The sequence below is a fragment of the Malurus melanocephalus genome, unplaced genomic scaffold, assembly GCF_030028575.1.
Source record: "Malurus melanocephalus ecotype Western Australia unplaced genomic scaffold, MMel_1.1 scaffold_193, whole genome shotgun sequence".
Classification (NCBI taxonomy): Eukaryota; Metazoa; Chordata; class Aves; order Passeriformes; family Maluridae; genus Malurus; species Malurus melanocephalus.
Genome location: NW_026623425.1, coordinates 82,537 through 97,140, shown reverse-complemented (window position 1 = coordinate 97,140; position 14,604 = coordinate 82,537). Strand labels below are relative to the sequence as shown.

Below are 14,604 nucleotides of genomic sequence, written 5' to 3'. Positions count from 1 at the left end.
AAACCTCTGCAAAGGTTTTTAAGAAGCAGCAGCTCCACAAAGGCACAAACCTGCCTGCTGTTCGCGGGCTGTGCTGCGTGTGCCTCCCCCCCGTCCCTCGGAAGCTCGGCGGTAACAAAGAGCTCAGCACAATGCTCYTGCTTTTCACAACGATCCCAGATAAGGGAACGCTAATCAGACCGGAGCAGCATTGTCAGAAGGCATCTCGGCAGGGCCTGTCTCGCAGGGATTGAGACTGACAGAGGCATTTTCTATTATTGTCGGATGCTGAGGTGTGAGTGTTATCCCTGCACCCATCACCCCGGCCGGAGACTCCTCCTGCTTTGTCTGTGCTCGTTCCGAGCACGGAGAAGGGAGGTGAATAAATCCTAMGGGGGATGGAGGGGAAGGGGGACAGAGGAAAAGGAGAAGGCAGGCAGGGTCGTGGAATGCGAGGGAGAGGCAGAACAGATGGGGTGGGGACGGGGAGATGGAAGAGCAGGAARGGAAAAGGCATCACCTGTGCTTTCAGCCTGGAAAGCAGAGCCCTGCTGTGCTGCTCCCCATCCTCCCTGAGCTCCCTGGGTTTGGCTGGGGGGCTGATTCTTCTCTCATTATGTAATTCCGTTCAGTTAAAATCAAAGTAATTGGAGAAGGAAGACCCCTCTCCCAGGATAATGGAAGCACCTGAGTATGTTCTGCAAAACGAGTGAAAGGCACCAGGTGTGGTTTTATCTGCRTTTGTGGTGGGGAAGGCTGTTCCCAGCTCCAGCAGCATCAGCCTGGGTGGGTTTTGGGTGCCACCAGTACAAGCCAAAGGACTGGGAACAGGCAAGAGCTGGGGCTGTTTTTTTCCAAGACATCTATTCACATCCATCTCTTAAGTCTCAGGACTAAAATATTGACAAGGATGTGCCTGTATCAACATGAATTTTTAGGAATTATTTGGATAAGCTAGTGACCAAATTCCACARCTCTGCAGTGACACCATACTTGTGGTCCCAAGTGCATTGAGTTGCTCTCACGATACTTTTTGATAAACCAGACATTTGTTCTACAGATTTCAGTGCTTAAACGCTTTTCAAAACAACTGGGTTATGCCTTGACTTACTTGTGAGCGTGAAATTTAGGCTTGTAGGTCATTTTAAGTTATGTCTTTTCTAGCTGGGCTCGGATTTCTGGAGCCAAGTGACTGCAGGCAGCTGTGCCCAGCCTGACTTGGAGCCAGCTCCCCTGGCACACGAGTTTCCAGGCTCTGAGCAGTCTGTGTGGCTACAGCCAGGCTTGAAATCAGCCAGGAGCCTTCCAGCAGTGCATATCAGACTGCAGACATCTCTGCCTGACCCCAAATTTAACCTAAAACCTCAGCCCCTGCTCTTCAAAAATGTCAGCCCTACATGCAGGTACTGTTGGCCAGGGAGTCCTGATGCTGAGCCCTGAGCAGGAGCGTCAGCTGATGGTCAAAGTAATTTCTGGAGACCAAAGATCTATCAGCTAAAAAAAAAAAAAAAAAGAAAACCTCAAAATTGTTCTTTTGACTCTCTTTGTATTGATCCAAACTCCACCTTGGCCACAGAGCATTTTCTAAATCTCTGCTGCTGCTCCTGGTTCAGTCTCAGGGGAGCCACACACAGAGGAGAGGGATGGATACAATGCCCTGAAGGAGTGACCTTTAGGGGCCCAGGGGACAGCCCCCATGAGCATGCTGCCWGGAAAAGGGATTCTGAGGGACAGAATGGTCCAATTCACAGCTCAGATACAGGTAAGAGCAGGATATCACTGAACCTGAGTGCTGCAGGGCRGGTTCACACCCCTACACCTGTCCCCTGAGACTTCCTGGCCAAATTATTCCCTTCTGGGATAGTGCTACACAAGATTTGCYCCCAGGAGCTGGGTACAGGCTTGCTCCATTTCCTGTGGAGCTGAGGAGGAGGAGGAGGAAGGGCAGTGTGTTGGTGACAGTGAAGCCTCACCTTCCTTTTGGGTTGGCTCCTTGTGAGGGGAGAGCAAAAACTCTGACCCCGACAGCAAGATGTAATTTGGCCATATCCCAAACTCTGAGCACCTGGAACCTTCTCTGAAACAGATTTTAGGGCTCAGAGGAGCAGGGCTGTCAATCCAGGGACAGCTGGGCCGTATAGCTCTCACTTTGGGGTGTCCCTGGCCAGGCTTAGGCTGGGAAGAGCTGTGGTTCCTCAGCAGGGAAGGGGTTCCAAGGAAGAGCAGAGGAATAGACAGAAAAGGGAGCACAAATCTCCTTGACAGCCCCAGCTCAAATCTCCCCTGGCTGCAGTTTCATTGCTGTTTTCCTGGAAAAACAGAGCAGGCAGGAAGGTTTGCTGCTCCTCACCTGAGCATGGGCTCGCAGGAGGTGTTGGGTCCCACGGCAGCGATGGAGCTGGTGTAGATCAGGAAWGGGATGCTCAGCTCACAGCAGGCCCTTAACACATTTTCAGTACCTGGGGGCGGGATGGGAAGGACAAATGTTCACCACCTTGCCTCGATTCCTGCTGGACAAATCAAAACAGATCCCCAGGCTTTTCCTGACTTGGAACAGATTATTTTCTTCTCATTATTTTCAACAGAATATTTTCATCTCTTTTTATGGCTGAAAAGATGTAAAGCCCTGGAGAGCATCCTGGGAGCAGGGCAYGCTTGGTTCAGAGCTGCAGCTGGTCCCTGGATCATCAGGGAAGCTGTGCTGGACATTTTCCTGCRGACAGAAAATTTTTAGGGCTTGCTGGGAATAACACGTGGAGATTACAAGAGTGTCAGGGCTGCTGTTTCTCAGGAGGGGATGGTTTATAACAGGAGCAGCAGCCACATCCAAAGCTCTCATTGGGCTGAGTCTCCATGGCCATCAGCCACTGAGTTAACTTGGACTTTAGAGCTGCTAAGAAAGGGAAGTTGAGAGCTTGGCAGAGGAAAAAATCCATGTTTAATTTTTTTTTTTTTGTTCGTGGACAGGTTGTTGGTGAGCTGCAGCCTTGTGGCAGAGGGGTTTAATTGCATTGATTGCTCTTTAGAAGTTCTGCAGGGTGCTACAGGGTGAAATCATTCCATCAGACTACTGAGAGCTGCAAAACTTTAAATAAAATAATAAGGGAAGCTTGCAAGTCCACAAGAAATCCAGACAAATCCAAAAAATGGTTTGGTTTAAGGGAAGTTGTTCTGGCTGAACTGGTTGTTCAGTGTGTGTGGTTCAGTGTGGTTAATTTGGAGTGTTTTGGTGGGTTCAAATGATTTATGACCCTTCCAGGGATGGTTTTTGCATTTATTATGATTTTGATTCAATTTTATCCTCAGTGACAAGGACTGAGGGCCTTCAGATGTGAAAGGAAGCGGCTCATAGGGGTTGGGTTCCAGAAACTTCCACACTGTTTACACCTGGCTGAGCCTGCAGATCTCATGAGRGAGGGTTTGTGATTGCTCTTCTCTTTGCTATTAAGGGCATAATCTGAAATTACCAAGGAAATCCTGAGTTTAGGGTAATCTCAGAGCTCATGAATCCATCTGAAATCCCGACAATGTGCTTCCCCATGAGCCTATCACAAAATGTAAAGTTAACTGAGAACCCCTGGTGAGAAACACYGCTGGAAACAGCTGAGTTAAAACCCATTCAGCTTAACAAAAAAAAAGCAGATTAAAAAGTCTTTAAGTGACTAGATTGAAAAAATAATACTTATAGAAGAGAACTCTTYAGTTTAGTCAACAAGACTGCAGCAGGATTCAGAAGCCAGTGGCTGAAACGGAGGAGGRAATCAAAGCAGAAGATGTAAATTTTGGCCAGAAATGATAATTAACTGTAGCCACACCACTGCTCCCCAGCATTGTTGTGGCTTGCTGAAGGCCATGATAGATAGCCCRTTAATTTACACCCATAATTCGAGGCAACAAGTCTTTCGAGAAGGAACGGTCCAATTTAGCCACAAATTGTTGGGCTTRAGGCAGTAATTGGATGAATTTCTGTGGCCTGAGTTGCACAGAGGAGCCAGCTACAGGATTATGTGCTTGACCTCTCCTGACCCTATTTTTCCACATGAAGTCTACAGCAGGTATCAAATACCATTTTTAATCTTGTTTTTGCCTCAATTTCTATAGAGAAATTCAGAGTAATGTCTCAGTCAGTCCAGGATTTTGGGGAGCCCCAGGGAGGGCAGCAGCCCTGTTTTAGGGAAGTCCATGAGGAGCCATCCAGGGGGAGGCAGAAATGCAGGACAGGCTCCTGTTAATCCAGGAGCTCTGGGTCCCTAAAATCCTTGCATGCGTGGTTTTCTGGCAATGTCACCAAAACCTGCAAGAGGTTTGGTTGGCTGAGGAGGGGACTTGCCCAGGCTGAGGGCTCTCTSTGAATCCTCCCTGAGCTGTGGCACACACAGCAGTGAAGGGGAAGAGCTCACAAAGCCACTGAAAGGCAGCAAGGAACCCTCAGGCTCTGCATATTCTCAGCACACAGAGAGCACAGCACAGGCTCTCAAAAGCACTGGGTTTTGAAAACAGCTACAGCCATGAAAAGAAGGATGGAATTTAAATGTTACCCATGAACGTATCAGCAAATAGCAGAAACCCTAAGCAGTAATCAAGTTGGAGACATACATATTTAAAAAAAAATAAAATAACTTCCTTTTGGTTAACAACTATTTTAGTAGCTAACAGCCTGAGGTGCCACTGGAATTGCTGCTGTAATAGGSATTTCATTATTTTTACGGCCTGTGCTTATTTCCCAGATTTATGAACAGATTTTTTTCGAGCAGATCTTGCACCGAACGTGAGGTTGGCTCTGGGAGGTGGAGGAAAGGGCTGTGGAGCTCTTGGTTACCTGTGGGCTGTGTGTAACAGGAGGATGGAGCTCTGAGTGATGAACCTGCAGCACTCTGCAAATTACAGCAGCATCCCTCCCTCCCTGTGGGTGCAGCTCCACAGGAGCAGCCTCGTGCTGCTCCAGACAGGGTGAAATCCCTGGGAAAGCAGTGAGGTATCGATATTGGAAAATATATCACTTTAAAAWWTTTTTATGTAACTTCAGTCAATTCAGTCAAAGATCCTGTTTGCCTTTGCCCTGGGGAAAGGGTTCTAAAGTTTCTTTGCAGGGCWTTGTTCCACCAGGTGAGGCCTGAGGAGGTGAACATCTCAACAAAGCCAGAGTGGCACAGAATAAGGGCCATCAAGGCCATCAGTGACCATCAGTGACCATCAGTGACCATGAACAGAACATCAGCCCCAAATCTCACCCTGGTGTGGTCCAAGGCACCTGGTCTGAGAAAAGAAAGGCAAGAAAGAGAACCTAATTAACATCAGAGGCGAAGAAATCCAGATCCMATAGGAAACCRAATACTGAGAACTGCACAACTTGGACCAATGAACATTAAACCAATAAAGTTCTCCGGGTTTTAACTGTATAAAGTTTGGGGGGAAATCTTGTAAAATCCATGTGTCATGGAATGATTCTCTCTCCACACCCAGGCTATGTGTGGAAGGAATTATTTCTGTGGCATATCCAGGCCAGAAAATAAAGTAATGCCTTGATTCCCTAACATTAAAAATGTTGGAGAGTTTTTGTTTTTCTGCAGTTTTGGTGACATCGAGAACAGGGGTTCATCTCAGCTGTTGTCCTTGTCACACACTGAGCAGTTTGTCATGGCCACAGGTGTGTCCTGAAGCACCTCAGCAGCACCAGRGGAAGTTCTGCCCTCGGCCAGAGCAGCTCTGCACAAACTGAGCCCAGGTTTGATGAGCAGCGGGGAGGAGCAGCGTGGCCAGCCCTGAGCAAGGACAGAGGGACAGAGGGAGGAACCTCCCCGCTGGAAAGTGAAAGGAATGAGAAAGGAATGTCTTTACAAACAAACTGTGGCTCTGGGGTAAGGTAAGAGGATACTGAGAGATGGAAGGAACAATGGGAAGGATTTCCCTGGAATTACTCATTGACAGACCCCAGACAGTGTTAATGAACTACAAGAGCAGAGACACAGAGATGTACATTAAAGGGGGGGATGTACCTTAGAAGGGGGTTTGCATTAGGAATTTTGGGGACCCTGTACCTCTCAAGCACCTCAGCAAYGGGGAAAGAGAGAGGGAACTACGGCCAGGAAATTGGGATAAAAGAGGCTGTGTCCTCTGTCAGTTTGAGAGACCCCATGGGAAATGCCCATGAGCTCTCCCTTTATTCATGAATAAAGTKATGGGACTCCTCTGTCTCCTTTTTGGACATAAACCTCTGGTGCTTGTGGATTAATTTTCCTCACAAAAGGTCCCGGACACCTTCCCCACCTCGGGGCATGCGGGGTTTGGGACAAGGGAGCCCTAAACCCGTGTGGACGTAGCTGTGGGATGTGTGAGAGGCCAGGGCCGTGTTTGGGTCCCCATTTCAGGGCTCACCCCCCACGTTGACGTCTCTCATGTCCTCAAAGGGCACTGTGTCCTTGTAGTCCACGATGGCAGCAGTGTGGATGGCCACGTGCACACCCCGTGCCACGGCCAGCAGCGCGCCCCGCTCGCGGATGTCCCCTCTTGTCACCRTCACGCGGGTGGTGGCTGCAGAGAAACGACACAACACAACCAGAGATGCAGRGAGGGRAAAAAAAGAGAACAAATCATCATCYTCACCTTGCTGCAGWGCCTGGAATTTCCTCTCTGYGRGGCGAGGCAAAGCGCTCTGACAGTGAGTGTGCCCTTTCAATCCCACACTCGAGGGCAAAATTCGGGTTTTTTGGAACGCCAAGAAGCCAGGTTTGCATTTGGTTTAATTCAGCACAGTGCCCTGCATTAAATATAGGCCAGAATAGCTGCATCTGTGGCTGCAATTCCCCACATCCATCCTGGGAGCAGGACACGCTTGGCCCAGAGCTGCAGCTGTTCCCAGCCTGTGGGTCAGGGAAGCTGTGCTGGACATTTCCCTTCAGACAGAAAATTTTTAGGGCTTGCTGGGAATAATACGTGGTGACTCTGAGAGACAACGCACAGAGATTTGTTGAATTGTGAACACTGTCAACTGGGAGGGAAAATAATGTCGTTTTATAAGTTTCATATGAAATTCCTCCCTGTGAGCCGCTCAGAAGGGATTTTTCCCCCATTGCCTTTTCCTTTCTCCTTCCTCTTCCACTGAGTAGCTGTTCCATGGCTACTATTGGCACCTATCATGAATTTTCTTGCTTTGAGACAGCATTGTAACATTTTTTCCTTTTTCCTTTCCAATAGGGATATTTCCAACTTTCTAACAGTTGGGAATAGGCCAGGGAGATGTTGGGGTGAGGAGCCCGTACTAATAAATCATGGATTTGCAATAATCCAGTCAAGGAGTTGGTTTGGGAAGGAGACATSTCCTCTGCCCTGGGCTGGCAGCTGCCTGGAGAGCCCCATACACCCGGGATCAGGGTGGGAATTTCTGCAGGGTCACACCCAGGAGCAGCTCAGGGAAGGGTCTGTGGCTCCAGCTGTTGGGCTGTTATGGTGTGGAAACCCTCAGAGAAGATCCAGCAGGGCAAGGAGGGGAAGACGATTATTTCTCGTGGTCTAAAGGGGGACAGAATCCAAGACAAACCCAAGATGAGGTGGCTGAGAGTTTTCTGAAGAGCCTGGGGTGGAGGAGGAGGAGGCAGATATTTCACATAAGGGTCAGGGGTGCTTTCTTAATTAACACAGCCAAGATTTGGTGGACTTACTCTGAGGAGCTTTAATTTTAATTTAACCTTAATTAACACGGAGTCTTAATATAAAATTAATTCAATAGCAAAGCACAGAGCTGATTCAGTGAGAATAGCGAGGAAAAAGAAAGGAGTTGTGGAGTTGTCCAGGTAGCAGAGGTGAAACCTTTGCCTGRAGGACCAGAGGAGGATGAGAGGAGGATGCTCCTGCTGAGAGGCAGAGCAGGGTGTCAGCAGCATCATGAGGGGAATTTTTCTGCTRCTCTGTGGTTTAGGAGAGCCTGSARCCCCTCAGATYGAAGGGTTAAACAATCTTTTCCACACCACCCGTCTTAAGGCAGCTGGRGTAAGGAAACCRTGAGGAATTTTCAGATTGACCAGGMCTGATGGAGGAGTGGAGGATTTAACTCACTGGAGTGAAGGGTGGAACTGCAGCTTCAGTGCCTTTTCAGCTGCCATGGAGAGCTTCTGGWGGCACTGGAGGAGCTCAGCAGAGCAAACGGAGCACTGGTGCTTGGAAAGGAGGGGAAGCAGAGGCAGGAGRTCGATCGCAGAACATTTTGTTTTCACCGGCAGGAAATTCAGGAGCTTGCACTTAAACCACAGTTAAAGGTGAGTGAGCACCTGTGGGGTAATGGGGATGATGGAAGCAGCTAAGATGGATTTGTCAAGAACAAATCACGCCAGATAAACCTCCTTTGTTCTCCTGATGAGGCATCAGGCTGCAGGGATATGGTGGGGCAGGCTGATGTCATCTCTCTTGATCTTGGAAGGGCTTTGGAAACTCGGCGTCATCCTGGTCAGGAGTCGGTAAAACATGGAATTACAGCTGCCAGGGCATTGCCAGCCGTGGGAGGTGGCTGCCCYGGGGCTCTCCAGGGCTTAGTGCTGCATTTGAGGCTTTTTTATTGTTTTCATCGAGAATCTGGCAGATTTGTTCATTAAATCAGCAGATAACATCAGACTGGGAGGTACCACTCTGGATATGAACTGAATGGAACTAAGTCTGGGGAAGAAAAGGAGSTGAAATTTGATAGGAAAAAAGGGAAGTTGTTTGGTTTAGCAGGGAAGAGGCAGCTGATCATTGTGGGGGAATTAAACTGGGCCAGGGCAGCTCAGGAKCTGCTGGCAACTAAGAAAGGCACAATTGCAGTGACAGGTAACACAGGAGGATAAACTGCAGGATGGGAGAGACAAATCCACCAGCTTTTTGCAGCAGTGGGAAGGGCACAGCCCAAAATTCAATGCCCCCCTCACAAACAGGAGCAATGCAGTGCCCTGCAGAGCTGGATGGAGGAGGAGGAGGAGGAGGAGGAGTGTGTGAGGCTGCTTTAGCCTCAAGCAGAAACCAGGATGGAGCGGAAGGATGTGGTTTGCAGATGGTGAAGATTGTAGTAGGGGAAAAAATAAAAAAAGAAAGAAAAAATGTCAGTAATGCTGTAATACCTCTTGTACCTGTAAGTTGAGGTGGGAAATGGAGGCTGTTCCCACTGCCTGTTGGGGCAGAAATAAACGGGCTGGGGTGGTCTGGGACAGAGCAAATGTGTGGGGAAGGTATGGTGGGACTGGCTCTGCCCTGGGGCACAGGGATGGGGCYGCTGCCTAAAAATCAGCCTCACCTGAAACAGAGGCCAGACAAACTGAAGAGAATGAGAATAGAAAACTTTAATCCAGGCCTAACAGGCCTACTGGTACATGAGGGCAGACAAAGCCTCCTCCTGAGGCTACACCCAAAACGGGCCCCGAGTCATGAGATCTTCCCTTTTTATAATTTCTGTCTTATTAACACATATTTGGCCTCAATTTTCCAATGATACCTTTAGGTGATGATGTCAACCACCCCAAACTTGCTCCCCCCCCAACTTGCTGTTGTTTATGTATTTTGGGGCTCTGAGGCAGCGAAGCGTCCTTGGATTTCAGGCCCAGAGAGGAATTGTTTTGCCTAAAGATGGGAGAGCAGGAGTTTTAGCACTGTACTAAAGAAATACAAAAATACAGATGCATGAAAATGTAGAAACTAAAAATCCTAAGGCATCAGGGCAACCCCTCGGGCTGCTTCTGCCTCCTCTTCTGTGGTATGCTAGGCTGTCAGGCCACACACCCCTTTTGCAGCATGGATTTGGGCACCTCCCTAAGGTTTAAASTGCTTTTTCTTCAATTATGGGTGCTTTTAAGGTAATTGGCTCCCCAAGACCTGGGCAAACCAGTCTGCTGGGTTCACCTGCCAGCGAGGGATCCTGAGGGTGACGTTTCTCTGGGAGCCTGGACTCACTGTGGATGCATTTCCTCCCTGTCCATATCTCCCAGCAGCATCTCCCTGGGCATTTTTGGCCTCTCTCAAACCCTGCTGAGGGTTTGGGCAGCCAGAGAGGGGACCCAGCCCAGCCTGGCACCCTGAGCTGCTGTGCCTTGTTTGCACGGGCATCCCTGAATCCCATAAAACTGGCTGTTTTCCCCAACATCACCCACTGTACTCAACCCTGCATGAAGRCAGCTCTCAGAGTATGATCAAATGGATTAATTCAGTATCTCTGAGAATGTTTACTGAAACTCACCTCTTTGTTTTTTCAGTTGCTTTGGTTTCTCTCAATTATTTCCATAATTTATCTCACAATGCATACAGTAGCTTCTGAGTTTGGTTCTGTGGCTGTCAGGATTTTAAGTTATTTTTCTCACAACCAGCAGCTGGTTGGAGCAGTCAGGAGGAGATTGTTTCACCCCCTCTGTGCCAGACTGGCTGAGCAGAAGCTGCTGGGCACTGAAGTCCCCATGTCACATACTCTGTGTGACTCCTCTCAGCTGATCCCTGCCTGGGGACTTGGAGTCTCCCTGGGACACCTCTCTTGAGTGATCCATCCCCAGGGATTCTTTTCCTTTGGTGTAGTCCTATCCTGAAAAGCTTCTGAGCTGCAAATTTTCTTCCCTCAGTCTGTTTAACCCAGTTTAACCCARKTTCCTGTCCCRTGCCTGTGACCTCTCACATTATCCCAGCTGCTGATGCTTCAGGATTTCAGTTTCTCTATTTCCATGTCTGTGTAACCCTGTGGTTCTTCAATGGATAACTCCAGACTCCACAGACAGTGCTGAGCTCCTGCTCTCCCATTTTTACACAAAACAATTCCTCTGCTGCCCCAAACTCAAGGACACCTCCCTGTGCCAGGCCCCAAGAGATGGAAACAACAGAGAATTGGGGGGAGCCAACTTGGAGTGAATGACTGCATTGGTTGCAGCTGCAATTGGAGGATTCAGCCCCAAAATGGACAAAATTGATAAAGGGTGAAAAACCCGTGAGCCATTGTCCATTGTGGGTGCAGCCCCTGGGTGGGCTGGGACTGCCCTCAATGCATCTATTTCAACAAATATAACTGCTTTGAATTCTCTCAATTTTGTCCAGCCTCTGTTCTAGGTAAGCCTAGAAAAGAGAGGGTTATGGCCCTAAAGAGATGCTGGTGCCTTTTTCTTACCTGTGCTGAGTTTTTCTACTTCTTCTTTCACTACTGAGTCAAAAATTCTGACTTCTCTGATGTAGTCTTGTTGACACAGGAGCTCCACAATCCTCTCCCCAACAAACCCACATCCTCCTGTCACCAGGTAGACCCAGCCCCCATCCATTTCTGGAGGTGTTTTTGTGGCTGAGGAKCAGAGAGAAGGTGGCTGCAGGAACCTTGTCGTGCACTCAGACMGTGTTTTCTGGGCTAAGTCTAAAGTTTATCTGCCCTAGAATGCAACTGGCTGAAATTAACCCCGACCAGTTACACATAAATCAGATTTTAATGCCACACACACACCAGGGCTGCCACAGACCCCTTCTGGGCTCTCTGGCTCAGCTTTTTGATTCATCCACACATAGCCCGGATGTGCAGGGAAAATCATTCAATGACACATAATTTTGCACGATTTTCCCCCAAACTTTATCCAGTCAAACCCCAGAGAACTTTATTGGTTCAACGTTAATTGGTCCAACATTGTGCAGGTCTCAGTATTTGGGTTCCTGTTGGATCTGGATTTCTTCACCTCTGATGTTCATTATGTTCTCATTCTCATCTCTCTTTTTTCAGACCAGGTGTCTGTGAGCAGCCAGGGGGAGGTTTGGAGCTGGTGCTCTGTTAATGGTCACTGATGGTCACTGATGATCACTGATGGTCACTCATGGCCCTTGATGGTCCTTCTCTTCTGTGAAGCTCCTCAGGCCTCACTTGGTGGAACAATACCCTGGAAAGGAACTTCAGCGTCTTTCCACAAGGCAAAGGCAAACAGAATCTTTTCACTGAAGTTATACAAAAATTTTTAAAATTAAGTATTTTYCAACACTGCAAGGACCCTGTTCCCATGCGCTGGAGATTTGTGGAGAGGTTTTGTGGCAGCAAATCCTTCCCAGGCTGGAAGGGCACGCGGGCTTCATGGGACTGCTGAGTCCACAGTCTGGGGTTCCTGGATGGATGTGCCTTGAGCTGGAATCATCACACACACCCCTCTCTCTCATATCTATCATCTATTTTTAGGAGGAGAAAGTCCTCTCATAATTTGAAAACTGTCTCAGAGCACAGAGTCTACCCCATCCTTCGCCAAAGTGTAACAAAAATTAATTCTCATCGTTGGAATGAGTTTTAACTGCCAGCCCCTGGCTCACACACCTTTCCCTGCTACAGAAAGTGGGTGTTGCTCAGTTTGTCACTGGAGTAAAAAAAATGACATCAGCTTTGTCCAAGKGAGCTTGATCCTGCCCCAAAAGTGGGATGTGGCAGAGGGAAGAGCTCTCCTGTTTCYGCCTCTCCCATAAAGGCTCAGGGATATCAAAGTCAGGCCTGAGCAGCTCCCAGGCTCTCCTTGATGCCAAGCAAGTGACATCCTTCAGGCTGGAATAGTCACATTTGTGTCAATCCGTCTTTGAGTCAGCTTGTCACTGGTTTTGYTGAACTCTTCCTGGAGGGTAAAAAAGGAAATATCACCTCCCTGCTTATTTTTGCTATAACAGAGTAGCAGTTGTTTTTATAGTGTTTCTTGGGAAGTTTAGGGTGAGTTCACTGCTTTCCCCATCCCCAGGCTGGAATGTGGAGAGGTTTCCARCTCCATTGATGTCCAGGGCCATTCTCACCCAGTGCCTGTCTGGATGAAGAGTCACTGCTGCTGAGCAGYGGYKAATGAAGAGTTAAGGAGTGAACTCYGAGAGTGGCTGTGGTTTGTTTGTGAATAAATAGTTTTCTTTTAATCAGCTCCTGCTGCAGGTTCAGCGTGCTCCCCTCTGCCATTGATTTTCCTGGGCTGTGTAGGGCTCAGGAGAAGCCAGCTCCCCTCGCTGTGATTACAATCAGTGGCCATAATGGCCCAGAGACCAACACGGGCCTGATGCTAATTTGGTGCCTGGCAGACCAGCACAGCCACAAATGTCCCAAGAAATTAATTTAGCCTTTTATCCAGCAGCTCCCAATCTGTGCAGCGGTGATTAACACAACTGCCTTCCCTCGGAGGACTTCCTGTGAGGATAAATATATCGGARTCTGAGGTGTTAGGGCTCAAAAAGCGAGATAAATACACCCTGAGAGACCCCAGGAGTGCTGCATGGGAATGTCTGGCGTGAAGTGACCTTGAGCTTGTCCTCAGCAGCGATGCAAAAAGCCCTGTGAAGCAGAGACCTCRACTCTGTCACCAAAACTGCGGGAGAAACAAAAACTCTCCAACAACATTTTATTGTTAGAGAGTCAAGACATTGTTTTATTCTCTGGCCAGGATGTTGTTCTGGACAGGCTGTGCCACAGAAATAATTTCATCCACACACAGCCCAGGTGTGCAGTGAAAATCATTCCATAGCACATGGATTTCACAAGATTTTCCCCCCTACTTTATCCAGTCAAACCCAGAGAACTTTATTAGTTTAATATTCATTGGTCCAACATTGCGCAGTTCTCAGTATTTGGGTTCCTGTTGGATCTGGATTTCTTCACCTCTGATGTTCATTAGGTTCTCATTTTTATTTTTCTATTCCCAGACCAGGTGCCTCTGACATTGCCAGGGAGGAGGTTTGGAGCTGATGTTCTGTTCACAGCCACTGATGGTCACTGATGGTCACTGATGGTCATTGATGGTCATTGATGGTCACTGATGTCCCTTCTCTCCTCTGACCCTCCCGCTCTGTTGAGATGTTCGCCTCCTCAGGCCTCACGTGGTGGAACAATGCCCTGGAAAGGAATGCCAGCATTCTTCCCCATGGCAAAGGCAAACAGGATCTTTGTCTGAAGTTATATAAAAATTTTTAAACTGGTATATTTTCCTACAACTCTGTGGGACATTTCTCARTGTTTTTGAGGCTCAACCCTGGCTGCACTATTGGTGTCTGCATCTCTGCAGTGGCATCTGATCAGAAGGGGGAAAACTGGCTGGGATTTACACATCTTTTGCTTTCATTGGGATGGGAAAAAGAAGTGTGACATCTGTGACAGGAACAGTCCAGGTCCTCTCCTACAGCCCCCCTGACACAGAKCTGCTGCATCTGGAGGGGCAGCTGGTCCCAGAGCAGGAAGGGTTAAAAAGATCTTCACCCCCATCCTCTGCTGGCAGTGGGGATTGTCCCAGGAGAGGAGGGCTCTGGAGACCCAGAGGCTGCTGGAGGAGCCCGGTGCCCAGCAGGTGCCAGGAGATGACAGGGATGGGGTCTGAGCAGCTCTTGCTCTCTCAGCTGAGCCATCTCCACTTCCCTGTAGGGAGAGGGAACTTGTGGAGAGTGAGGAACGCTGCAAATACCAGCAGAGATTAATTCACACTGCTGGGAGGGGCACAGTTCTGTCGGGTGCCTGTTCCCCCCTCACAATCTGCTGCAGCCACCCATCCTGAGTGCATGGAGAGAGCTGAGATCCCAGAGAAAGCTGAGATCCCTGGGGTCTGCACTGACACAAAACACCTGCAGGAACAGGAGGAGGCTCTCCATCCCGTGTCTGGGATGTGCCCCTGTGTTCGGGATGTGCCCCCAGGTCTTGGGTGTGCCCCCATA

The 14,604-nt window shown here is 48.7% G+C and overlaps 1 protein-coding gene across 1 annotated transcript in view; it reads right to left on the bottom strand.

The window, feature by feature from the left end:
- LOC130577779 (3 beta-hydroxysteroid dehydrogenase type 7-like) overlaps window positions 1-11,306 on the bottom strand; it is an 18,202-nt gene extending 6,896 nt beyond the window's left edge. The window contains exons 1-3 of the mRNA XM_057373367.1: window positions 11,084-11,306; window positions 6,355-6,510; window positions 2,330-2,438 (exon numbers count right to left, since the gene is read on the bottom strand). Coding sequence (XP_057229350.1) covers window positions 2,330-2,438; window positions 6,355-6,510; window positions 11,084-11,231 — 413 coding nt within the window. The 5' untranslated portion in view covers window positions 11,232-11,306. The remainder of the gene's footprint in view (window positions 1-2,329; window positions 2,439-6,354; window positions 6,511-11,083) is intronic.
- Between the last annotated feature and the right edge of the window lie 3,298 nt (window positions 11,307-14,604).